The following is a 12,611-nucleotide window of genomic DNA, read 5'->3' as shown; positions in this document are numbered from 1 at the left end:
ACACAGTGCGCTAAGAAAAAATGGCAGGAAGCACGAAGGGGTCTACCATCTAATTGCAACTTGAAAGAAATGTCTTTACGTGGATGAGGATTTATGGGGAAACAGGAGAGAGCGAAAAGTATGGGGAGATGGGATTACAAGTAAATCTTCTCCCTTTCTCAATTTTTTCTTCGTTATTCACTGTTGACATCACTGTTAATGATTTTTCTCACCACACATGAAACTTCTCTTATTCCATTCCAAATCAATTACTGCCAAGGTAGGGTTCATGAAGTTGTTAAAAATTCAAAGCTTACCTTCAGTTTGATTGTCCCTTTGTCTAAAAAATAAAAATTAAATGAAAACAGTTAAATTGGGAGCTGAGTTTGCCTGCCTCCCTGAGTTGCCGCCATATAACTGGGGCCTTCTCAACGTAGAGGGATTGTCTGTGGACAAACACACACACTGGGTCATTTTGATCTGGCCTAGGCTGGGTTGGGATTGGGAAAAGTGAGAGGTTTCCTCCAAGCTGGTGAGAGCCTGAAGGCCAGAGGGGATAGACGAAGCCAAGCTACTCAGGGGAAAGTTGGCCAGCCTGCGCACTTAATAATTCCCTTCATTCCTAGCCCTAAACCCAAGGTAAGCTGTGAAGGGAGCAAAGAAAATTCTCTTTGGGAGTGGAACAAGAAGGGGGTAAAGAGAAAGAAGAGGAGATTGAGGTCCCCAGTGGACCTCCCTCCAGTAATCTAACTGCTTTCCCATCACCTCTCTCTTGACCCAAGCTGAATCATTTACCATAGTAACACCTCTCTGGCTTTCCAGCCTCTAAGACTTGATTTAACATCTACTGTTTTTGCCTCCCAGTATCCATTCCCCATTTTTTACTGGCAAAACCCCAAAATCCTCAGGAAAGTCTCCTGCCCAGATCCCATATCGGGAGGTTTGGTGTGGCTCCACCCATCTCTCTTCTGCTCTATGCACATCTACATAGGCCCTCCCCCACCACAGTGATTGGTTCAGATCTGAGCACATGACCCAAAGTGGGCCAATCAGCATAGGCCTCTCCCCTGCTCAGAGGGGTTGGGTCAGGATTGAGCACATGACCCAAGTTAGGCCAATCAGAGGATGCTGGGACATTTCTCATTGGTCTGGTGAACCTGTCACTCCATCAGCTTGGGGGAGACACAGTCCCATTCAGAAGTGGTGCTGGGAATCAACAGCCAGTGATGCCAGTGGACTTTCCTAGTTATGACAGCCCATAGACACTGTTGCTGAAGCCAACCTGATGTGGGTTTTAGGGTAGCCCCAGAGTCAGGACGGCCTGTACTCTTGCCTACCCAAGCCCTCTTCTGGTTTCCATTCAAGGCCAGCCTCTCCCTCTTCTCCCTGGGGGATAGGAGCTGACTTGCTGGCCTTAGAGTCCCGACTTCTCTCTCTGTGCCTCCTGTGGCCAAATCCCACTCTTCGTGAGGAATCAGGTGTCTGCCCTGCTGGACTACAGGCCCTGAGGCAGCCCTCTGCTCTCACCACCTGTGTCCAGGAGGCCCGCCCTGTTGTTATCTGCTGTCCAAGGACAGCAGGGTAGAAGCTGGCTGGGGGCCTGAGCCCCAAAGACCACTTTGCCGAGGGAGAGGAAGCCCTGGTCAGGCACCCCAGGGACCTACCCAGGATAGCTCCCTGGCTCCATGCCACCGCCTCGCCCTGGGCCACCAGCTGAGCCTGGACCATGACTTCCCGGGGGGAATTAAAGATGGTCACACTGATGACTTCCTCCACTCCCGAGCGGAAGACAGAGGGTGCAGCAATCAAGTAGGCCCTGTAGGAGAGGAAAACCTCAGTGAAGGCCAAAGGCTGTCTGACCCACCTCTGGCCGCGTCACAGTGCTCCCTGTGTGGTCTTCCACCTACGCCTGCCCACACCGTGATGACACTGTCATTTTGTGTCTGTGTATCCCCCACCGACCTGTGAGCTCCCTGTGACCAGGGGCTAGCTCATTCATCTCTGAAGCCCCTTCTGGATCTATCCAGCACCACACCCCTTCCAACATCCGTGTTCTGGCCTCTGGCCTTTGTAGTCAGTGCATTCTGCCACAGGACCTTTGTGAGTGCCACACCAACACTGAACCACTCTCCTGAATAACTGGCAGGATCCCACTTCATCCTCACAGCCACTCTGTGACAAGTGCCAAAAAGCCATTTACAGAGTCAGAGATTAAGCGCTGGAAAGCCAAGTCACGTGCCCAAGCCAGTAAGAGACCAGGATTCAAACCCAGGCAGCCAGACTCCAAAACCCAGTGGAAAGAAACAAGGAGCTTCCTGCAGCATTAATCTTAAGAACAAATCTAAGAACTAAATTTGTTCTTAAGAACAAATCTAAGACCTAAATTCATTCTTAAGAACAAATCTTAAGGGGCGCCTGGGTGGCTCAGTGGGTTAAGCCTCTGCCTTCGTCTCAGGTCATGGTCTCAGGGTCCTGGGATCCAGCCCCGCATCGGGCTCTCTGCTTAGCAGGGAGCCTGCTTCCTCCTCTCTCTCTGCCTGCCTCTCTACCTACTTGTGATATCTATCTCTCTCTCTCTCTCTCTCTCTGTCAAATAAATAAACAAAATCTTAAAAAAAAAAAGAAAAGAAAAAAAAAGATCAAATCTTAAGAACTAATCTTACGAACAAAACCCTGAAAATGAACCTGAAATGTCCTGAAACAAGAAAACTCTGTTAACAGTGGCACCCAGACGGGCCTCTCCTGGAAGATAGAGAACAATTTCTTACTTTCCAGATGGGCAGGGTGTTGCTCCAGAAGAAGAAGGAACATGCCACCGGTCCCACAGTCACACCAGGGAAAGCTTTGGGGTGCCCTTAGGGCAGCTGACCTAAGGCACGGGTCCTCTCCACCTGGGCTTCTGCCTCTGGTATTCTACAACCTTCCATGGATCGTCAGAAAGTCTTATTCAACTTTAACGACGAAAACCGCTCACAGTGCAACAGCAAAGAGCCAAGAGCCCAGACAGCAAAGGCAGCAAAAACCCAGCCGTGCGGAGAACTACAGGCACCAGAAGGAAACAGGCGAAAGAGAAGCCAGGCCAGGCAATGAGAGTAGGGGAGATTTTCGTGTCTCAAAATTCTCTCCAGGACACCCGGACATTCCCACACAAACAGACAAATTTAGACCCTGACTGAACACTGTGCACTGAGGTGAACTCAAACTGGGTCAGAGATCTAATAAGTATAAAACTCTAAAAACCCTGGAAGAAAACAGGAGAAAGGCTTTGGGAGCTGGGGTTAGGCAAACATTTCATGCATGAGATAGCAAAAAGACAACCCATCAAAGAAATCATTGATAAAGTGGACTTCATTAAAACCTCATGAAAGGGGCACCTGGGTGGCTCAGTGGTTAAGCCTCTGCCTTCGGCTCAGGTCATGATCTCAGGGTCCTGGGATCGAGCCCCGCACCGGGCTCTCTGCTTGGCAGGGAGCCTGATACCCCCTGTCTCTCTGCCTGCCTCTCTGCCTACTTGTGATCTCTGTAAAATAAATCAATAAAATCTTTAAAAAAAAAAAAAAAACCCATGAAAAATCTGACATTTCAGAAGACACACTGGGCTCCTGTTGGATACTGTCCAGCCACAGCACTGACCCTGGGAGCCCGCTGTGCTCTGTCCAGCTTGAACAGTGGCCAAAGTTCACGCACTCTGGTTTTCTACGTGGACTGCCCTACTTCAGGACTGCCCGGAGCCTGCCAGGACCTCGGGACATACCGTGTACTTCCTAGGTAACTCCAGCACCGATGGGAATGTGCAAAGACCCTTGTTTTATAGGTATGCAGCCCAGATCTAGCAATGACCGGAACCGGTAACGCCAGCACCAACAACCACCCGCAATGACAGAGTTTCTGCGCGCAGCTCCCGGCCTCGGCCATGCACAGAGCATGCATTCATCCTGGGCATGTGACAGCAACATCTGGAGCACGCAGTGACCCTGGGGTTCATGAATGCACTGTCCAGATCCAGCACTGACCAGAATATATACTGATCCTGGGTCTTATGCCTTCTCTCAGCTTCTCATGCAAATGGGGTGTCACTCAGCGACAGTGGGGAGAAACACATACTGCCTCAAGCACGTTCCGTGCTTTGTCCGTGATGTGTAGTGTCTGCTGGCCCCGGCACCAACCAGAGGGAGAGGCAGACTCCCCACGCAGGAGGGAGCCCTATGTGGGACCCAATTCCAGACTCTGGGATCATGACCTCAGCCGAAGGCAGATGCCCAACTGACCATGTCACCCAGGAGCCCCAGACAGTACTGGTTTTATGATAATGTGCAAATCCATGTTGCTTTCTGGGGTCAGGGATTCCTCACGCAAAAATCACATGGGTCGGGGCGCCTGGGTGCCTCAGTCAGTTAAGCGTCTGCCTTTGTCTCAGGTCATGATGCCAGGGTCCTGAGATGGAGCCCCCCAAATCAGGCTCCTGCTTAGTGGGGAGCCTGCTTCTCCCTCTCCCTCTGCCTCTCCCCCCCCGCTCGTGCGCGCGCGCTCTCTTGCTCTCTCTCTCAAATAAATAAATAAAATCTTCTTTTTTTTAATCATAAGGGTCACAGAAGTGGGTATCCTATAGAAATAGGGGCTATTCCTAAACTGGAATCCCTCTAGTGGGTGGTCTATGTCTGGCTTAGAGGCAGGCTAATCTAGAAACCCAGGTTAGTAATTTTGCAACTTCCCTTCCCAGCACATCTCCCCCAACACAAGGATTCCATTTCCCTTGGCAGAAGGTAATATCCCAGGATGACTTTAGTCAGAGGCAAACACTCTTGAGAACTGTTGGAAACTCTGCAACCCAGAGACTCTAACTAAATTTGGTCTTTATAAGGTGGGTCTGTAATTTAGGGCCCAGTCAAGCTTTGTGGCGGGGGTGGACCTGCAGATGCCCAGATGTTTCGCAGCATCCCTGGCCTCCACTCTGTATATTTCAGCAGCACTGACTCCCCCTCGATCTAGACCAAAAATGTCCCTAGAATGGCCCAATGAGACCAGGGAAACAAGCCCACCCCCCCCCACCTGGACGAAAACCTCCATTTTAAAGGATGCCTACTTGGAAAGATCAGGACAAAAGTTTTCTGGATTCCAATTTCACAAGGCCCAGGGGAGGTAAATCCCACTGCTTAAAGCGCAGAGGGTCTTACTTTTCAAACTGTGATTCCCAAAGCGACCCCACCCACCTGGTCCCACGGTGGGCATGTTTTCTGGAAACTGCTAAGCAAGGGCCTCCTGAACAAGCCTCCTCAACAAGGCCAAGGCCGGACTACCCTACTGAGCTTGGGCAGCTCCAGGAGGCCGCCCGGAATCCAACAGCCTTGTAGGGCTCACCCCAACTTGGCAGGTCTGGAAATATTCCCGGTGAAGCCAGCTCATGGGAAATTCTCCCTGGCAGCTAGTTAGTTCACCTCCTCACTGTGTCAACTCACCAGAAGCTCTGTAGTCAAACTTCAAGAAAAATGTGGAAGCAAAACAAACACTTCCTCCCTGCCACCACGCCCTCCCAAAGAAAACGGAACGGTGGGTCTCTCCTGTTTCCCAGCCAAGACACGCACCTCTTGCCTCCACGCCTCGGACAACTTGAAATCGCCACCCAAGACGACAGCCCCCCCCGCCCCCCCCCGTCACACCAAGGTGGTGAATGAGGAGGAGGCGCTAGCCTCGCAGCCTTAGCTGTGGGGACTCCCTGCACCTCCGTGTGGCCACCTCTGAAGGTTCGCAGTGCCCCCTTCCCGGTCCGACCCCTGGGAGTCAGCGGACACGACTCTAGGTCCCGCCCGGCGCGCGGAGGCTATGTAGCCTTGGCCAGGTCGCTGCACCTCTCTGCGCGGATCCCCGGGACCCCCTCCCCGAGAAGACAGCCAACCTCCTCCGTCGCCCAGAGCAACTCACGGGGCCTGGGGCGCAGCGCACACGCCGTCCCGCGGCGAGAGCAGCAGAAGCAAGCGCCACAGCAGCGGGACGAGCAGGGCGCCCCACATTTTTCGGCTCCGCGGGGGTGCCGCGCCCAGGGAGGGGGCCGGGCCGGGGCTGGGCCAGGGTCGGGATCCGAGCTCGGCGGTGCCCCCTGAGCCGCCGGGGGCCCTTTGTTCGCAGCCCCCGCGCCGTGCGCTCGGCGCCATGCGCCCAGCTCCGCGGCCGGCCGAGCTGGGGCAGCCCCGGACCAGCCCCCTCCCCGGACCCGCCTTGTCCCCGGGCCCGCCCCGCCCCGTCCCGGTCCCGCCCGCCCCGCCCCGCGCTTCTCCCGGGACTCATCCCCTCCAAGCACTTTCCCCCAACCCCAGCCGGGACGCCCGCCCCGCCCCCTTCCCGGACCCCTGGGCGGATCACCCCCAGACCCTGCCCACGCCCTCCGGGCTCCTCCGACCCTACCCGGCCCCTATTCCCCCCGCCCACTCCCGGCACCGCTCCCCTCCCATCCTCCCGGCCAGGCCGCCCGCCCCGCCCCCTTTCCGGACCCCGACCCACCCCCGTTCCCTTCTCTGGACTCGGCGCCTCCGAGGACTCTCTCCGGATTCACCCCGCCCCCTGCCCGGGCCTGACCCACCCTGGACCCACCCCCAAACCAGGCCCAAGTTCTCCAGGTTCCTCGGACCCGAGCTGTCCTTTCTTTCTCCCCGCCAGCCTCCGCTCTCCTCTTAGCCCAGGTCGTCATCCTCCTGGGACCCACTTCCTCTCGGGCTGCCGCCTCACCGGCCCTCCCCTGTCTCCTCTCCAGCCGCCTCCCCAGTCGCCCCCGCAAGGCCCCCTCTGCGGACTCGCCCCGCCCCCGCCCCCCGCCCCCCGCCGCCCCGGTGGCTGCTGCATCTGTGCTGCCTTCACCCCTCTACCCGCTCAACCCGGCAGGGCGCCCACCCCAGCCAGGGCCCGGTGACCTGTGCAGTGCACGTGGCGTCAGGAGGGGAGCCGTCTGGGGAGACGGGCCGGTCAAGGGGTGAATCTTCCAGATTTGCAGCTGCCCCTGGGCCCCTGGCTGCCAGTCCTCACTAGTACCCTCTCCGCACCCCTGCTACTGTCCATAAATGCCCTCGGCCAGGCCCTTCCCTCTCGGGGCCTCCCTTTCCCCTGCACACAGCAGGATTGGTCTTTTCAGAGTGTCCCCAACTGAGCAATGGGCGGTTTGTCATAGGTCCCTCGGGGGAGGGGGGTGCACCTCCTTTCTATATCATATCAACCTCTCCTCCCCCTCCTTCCACCATCACACACCCCCCAACTGGCACCATCGGCCCCTCTAGGAGGACCACTCCAGCTACCACGGCCCTCCTAACACTTCCCTCCTGCCCCAAATCTTCGGGCATCCCTGTTCACTGGGACCAAGTCCAAATTCCTGGCTGCCGGGAAGCTGCCAGGATGGCTCAGCCTCACCCCAGCTTCTCAGAGGCTGCGCACTGACCCGCCAAACTCTGCTCTTCTGCCCTTTTCTTTTGGCTGCCTAATTCCTGCTCCTCCTAGAAGCTTCCTTTGAACCTCCCTGCTTCCAGGCACCCTGGGTCATTTAGGCGGCCTCTCCATCAGCCCTCTTGTGGCCAAGCTCTGGGCCAGCTGTGGGGACCCAAGGGCCTACAGGGCTTGCCTAGTAGATGTGGGCGGGGCCCTGCAGGAACCTGGGTGGAAGAGGCGGAACAGGGTGCTGAGACCAGGAAGAGGTGCAGGCCTCTGACCTCAGCCCATTCCCCAACCAGGCAGGGCCTTCTAGCATAACCTCCCTAATACCGTTCTGTGCTGCCCAGCCTCCAGCACCCCCCACCCCCACCCTTGCCCGTCCATAAACTGGGCCCTGTCCTCCAGCCTTGAAGCCAGTTGCTCCCTGCTCCTCTGGGCTCTGGCCACGCTGGCCTCCATGATTCCACAGACAACCACCCTCCACCACCACCACAGAGATGCCAGCTCTCCTCTTTGCCTGGGATGGTCTTCCTCCTGGAGTCCCAAGCCTGCCCACGGCCCCTCCTTCCCTGAACACCGCTGTCATAAGACCTCAGATTTGACACGCTGCCCTTCCAGGTCCCCAAAGGCCTCACTGTGAGCTCCCCCTGTCCCTCCAGCTACGCCCCCCACTTGGCAGAAGAATCTAACCAAGAGTCTGTCGGCCTGACCCGTTACACCCCACCAGTCCTGGGCCTAGCAGATCTCAGCTCCTTGTCTTTCAAATAAGCTGATCACATCCTCCCTTGGGAACCAGGGGCACTCCGCCCTGACTACAAAGTCTGCCTCCCACAGCCTCCCGCATTTCACTCCCCTCCCAAGTGCAACCCCCCATGTGGCCTTGGGTGGCCAGCTGGGTCCTCCCCCAGCCCAGGGCTGAGTATACAGGACTAGCTGCCGTCCGCCTCACCACACCGGTGTTGGGTGTCAAATGTTCGTCCATCTCAAACTATTCATGGCAGGAGATCCCTCCTTCACGAATGGGGTGAGTAGGAGGCAGCCAGACATGGCCATGCCCTCATCACCCAGTCTGACCCTCTGGTGCTCGACACAGGGGTCACGATTGTATTATCCCAGGGACACTTGCTTCCCGTCTGTCTCCCTTGGGTTGTAAGCCCCATTCGCTGCTGGACACCAGATCCCTGGCTCTAAGTAAGCACTCCGGACCAGCTGCCCTGGGGCACTGGGGAAGAGATGGTTGATCCATATCTAGGAAACGTGTGAGCTAAACCCTGAGTTTGTACAAACTTGCAATTAAGTATAGGATATTAAAAATAAAAGTTGTGGGCGTCTGGGTGGCTCAGTTGGTTAAGTACCTGCCTTCAGCTCAGGTCATGATCTCAGGGTCCTGGGATCGAGCCCCACATTGGGATCTCTGCTCAGCAGGGAGTCTGCTTCTCCCTCTTCTTGCCTCTTTCCCTGCTTGTGCTCTTTTTGCCAAATAAAGTATTAAAAAATAAAGTAAAAGTTGTAAGTACTCTAAAGTGATTGCTTCCTCACTTCCTTGCATCTTGCTGTTCTCTGTGCTCCTGGGGATATTACTGACTCTTGTCTCCGGTGGTGAAGAGACTCTAATACTCCACGCCCCTCCCACCATCACCCTTAATGACTTCTGGCTGGTAGCTTCAAGCTGGCAGGAGGTGGGAAGGGGAGTCCCATTAATTCTGCTTTCATTTGCTTTGAAAGCGCAAATTTGTTCCAACATGATGGATACGTCCGAGATGGATTTGAGCATGATGTGATTGAATGCCGTGTTGCTTATGCAGGGTTTTGCCCAGGGGCAAGGCTGGATGAATGCAGAAAACTGTGCCTAGCTGACCCGAGTTGCCTGGGAATACACAAACCCCCACCCTCCACCATACCCCACACCCCTCCCTCAGCTCTTAGGAGCTACCGTGCTGTTCCCCATCTGGAAAACTGGCTACAACCTCCTCACTCCATGTCCACCTCAAGTCCCTTCCAAAGGTCAAGTGTTGTATTATTTGCTGTAGAAGTCACGTCCTTTGAAGCCACTTAACGTATGTACAGCAGTCCTTCCATTTTTAGTAGGTGCCTCTTTTTCTAATGTGTCAATGACAGCTTATGAGTTGTGCCCTGACTTCGTTTTCCCCATAAGCCCTGTGGCTGGCACCACTTTGCCAAGTGTGGTCATTTTTTAGGAACGTCCCATTAAGGTAGAGTTGGCCGGGTGTGTCCCACCAGGAGACTGGTCTCTTAGCAGGCTGGAGATGAGCTGCGTAGTGGCCGGGTCTGGGTTGGTGGCCAAGGAAGGTGGTCCTATTCTTGAGAAGCGTTTTGTTCTCCCGCAGAGCCAGCCAGCTCCTAGACCTACTAAGGGGTCAGAATCTGGACTTGGCGCGGGAAGGCAGACATGCAGACACATCACCCACAAGGTACAGGGTTTCAGCCCAGCACAGCGGGGACCCCGAAGTCAGAGCAGGAACAGGGCGTGCCTGTGAGCAGAAGCACCTGTGGGGCCGCCCAGGAGGGCACCGTAGTGACGTCTGACCTGGGGACCACTGGCCACACTCCCCAAGCGGAAGCTGCGTGTGACCTCTGACCCTACTGGAAGGACACAGATGCCAAGGCATCCAGTGAAGAACTTTGACAGCAGCCTTGTTAGGGGCGGTGAATTACCAGGAGCAGCCTCGGTGTTCATCCAGGGGATGAGGGACACACTGAGGAAGGAAGGAGGTGCCGTGTTCGATTCCCCCCAAAGCAGGGAAAATGGGGCACCGCAGCCAGGGAAAGGGTGCAGGAAGCCCATTTTGACAAGACCTGGGCACTTTCACTTCCTGCTGCCTGGGGAAGGGGGCTCCAGACCGGGTGGGAAGAATTCCTGTACCTCATGTCCTCTCTGCCCAGAGATGTGAGGACCAGGGGTTGGGGGCTCTGCAGAGGACCAGAGGTCTCTCCCCACTGGCCCCGTGAGCCCACTCCCAAGGCTTGGGGTTCAGAGTCAGCGTGGGGGAGCCTCCTCAGCCGGCCTTACCTGCTCTCACTCAAGAAAATAGCCAGGAAGTCTTCTTGGTTTTCCCCAAACCTGGGGGGTTGTTGCAGGGAGCTCACTTCAGTACCTTTTGGCTGGACTAAGTGGTTTAACTGGGGAGAGCCAGGATTACAGCAGACTTAAGAGCTGGCATGGGGGCCCTTCTTCTTGCCAAAGGGGTCACGACATTGACTGGTTGCTCTGCCTCCAGCTCTTGGCCTGTCTTCTTCCTTTTCTCTTTGGCCATCTTGGGAATCTACCCTCTTACTACTGTCCCAGCACGGGCCAGGGAACCACGGGCTTTACCTCCAAGCCTGCAGCCAGCTACGTGCAGACCGGCCACAGCCTCCACTCCATGCTGACTCAGGGGAGCCTCAGCCTCTAGGGGCGTGCCTGCCCACAGCACCACCTGATCCTCTGGAGCCCTGGCCTCCACCGAGGCTACGAGGCTACGCCTTGATCTGGGTGACCAGAACCACTAGAGCAAAGAAGGAGTCGAGACAATAAACCCAGGTGCGTTCACCCACACGCCCTGCTGCGTGCCCCAACCTCAGCATCTTCTCTAGGACTCCCAGGTGTTTAGAAAAGATGCGTGCAGAGAGCGGGTGGGAGAAGCTGCTCAGAAGCAAGGTGCCAAGGCTGCTGGGAATGTCCGTGGAGCAGGAAAGCGCCTTCCGAGGTGCCCTCACAGATCAGGAAGAATCTGGGCTGAGATCGCCCAGCTGTCTCCCTGCTGCCCACAGAGAAGAGCGAGCATTCACCCTCCCCAGCAACAACCAAAACATTTGGGGGGTGGGTGTGTGCACATGTGTGCCTATGCATGCATCACACGTGTGTTCCGGGCCAGCCAGGGGCAGGGGACGAAGAGCACTGTATGAGTTTCCTGTGGCTGCTGTAACAAATTAGCATAAACAGGTGAATTATAGACAAACCACAGAATGGGAGAACATATGTGCAAATCATGTATCTGATAAAAGATTGAGACCCACCTTATGTAAAGAGTACCCAGAGCCCAACAACAATAAAAAGCAAACAACCCAATGTCAAAATGGGCCAAGGATCTGAACAGAGGTTTCTCCAAAGAAGACACACAGATGGCCAGCAAGCGCACGAAAAGATGCTCATCCCTAATCGTTAGGGAAATGCAAATTAAAACCATAATGAGATATCACTTCATACATATTACACCAGTTTCTTCTTGGTTTTAAAAATAGACTGTGAACAGCTAAGTCGGTGTCTCCATGCCCGAGCACTCCGTGCTCGCTTCCATTGCTGATCAGACTTTGGTGGTTTCCCCTGCAAATGGACCCCATGGCCTGGCATCCCGCCCCCACTACCTGTGATCATGCCTCGAGGCCCACGAGGGGTCACCGTGGGAATTTCCAGCAGCCAACAAGCAAGGGCATGGCAGCGGTACACGCTCATGACCACCCACGGCCATTACCATTATCTGTTTCCAGGAACAGCTCCCGCGGAAGTGCAGAGTACCCTGGGGAAGTCATGCCTCACCACCTCGGTCTCCCCAAGGCCCACCCAGGTCACTGGGCAAGCTTCTTTTTCGGGAAACCTACTCTCCCATACATGGCTGCAGTGTTAGAGTCCCCAGAACGATGGGCATCCTCCCAGGCCTCCAGCAACACCATCCCAGGGACTTGCCTCTCTGGAAGCTATGAAGAAGCAGCCTGATGGCCAGCCTGGCAAAGCCAGCACGGGGGACCCCCATCCTGAGTGGCCACCCCCAGGCTTCAGGAGGCGCTGGGCTCTTCAGAGCCCCCCCCTCAGACAAGGCAGGCGGCAGCACGAAGAAACGGTTGGGTTCTTTTATATCAAAATAACCAAACGCCAAAAAAGCATTTGAGAGAATCCTACTCTTTACTATCCAAGCCCCACCCAAGCCTTTCTGACGCCCTGAAACCGTGTGTCTCACACCAAGTGGAAAATAAACTTGAAGCAGCTATTAATTAATTAACTAATTAATTAACCAACCAGCCACAAGTTTTGGTGAGAATATGGAAAAGTGTGTGCTCTGCTGGTGGAAATGTAAATTGGTGGAAAAGTAAACGGAAAACAGTTTGGTGGCTCCTTGAGAAGCTAAACTCAGACTTACCATATGATGTGGCAACTCCGTTTTGGGGTATGTACACAAAAGACAGAAAGATGGTAGGTAAGCATGGGGCTAAATAACAATGTTTTC

The 12,611-nt window shown here is 55.2% G+C and overlaps 1 protein-coding gene across 11 annotated transcripts in view; it reads right to left on the bottom strand.

The window, feature by feature from the left end:
* CPAMD8 (C3 and PZP like alpha-2-macroglobulin domain containing 8) overlaps window positions 1-6,191 on the bottom strand; it is a 69,471-nt gene extending 63,280 nt beyond the window's left edge. For all 11 annotated transcript variants that reach the window (XR_006607357.1, XR_006607358.1, XM_004761062.3 and 8 more), the window contains exons 1-3: window positions 5,899-6,191; window positions 1,644-1,795; window positions 297-319 (exon numbers count right to left, since the gene is read on the bottom strand). Coding sequence is in view for 9 of the 11 variants with exons in the window: in XM_004761062.3 (XP_004761119.1) it covers window positions 297-319; window positions 1,644-1,795; window positions 5,899-6,128 (405 nt within the window). In the remaining 2 variants the exon portion in view is untranslated. The remainder of the gene's footprint in view (window positions 1-296; window positions 320-1,643; window positions 1,796-5,898) is intronic.
* Between the last annotated feature and the right edge of the window lie 6,420 nt (window positions 6,192-12,611).

The sequence above is a fragment of the Mustela putorius genome, unplaced genomic scaffold, assembly GCF_011764305.1.
Source record: "Mustela putorius furo isolate JIRA1106 unplaced genomic scaffold, ASM1176430v1.1 tig00000095_pilon_pilon_pilon, whole genome shotgun sequence".
NCBI classification, from domain to species: Eukaryota; Metazoa; Chordata; class Mammalia; order Carnivora; family Mustelidae; genus Mustela; species Mustela putorius.
The sequence above is the reverse complement of the archived record's forward strand: the minus strand, read 5'-3'. Positions and strand labels throughout refer to the sequence as shown.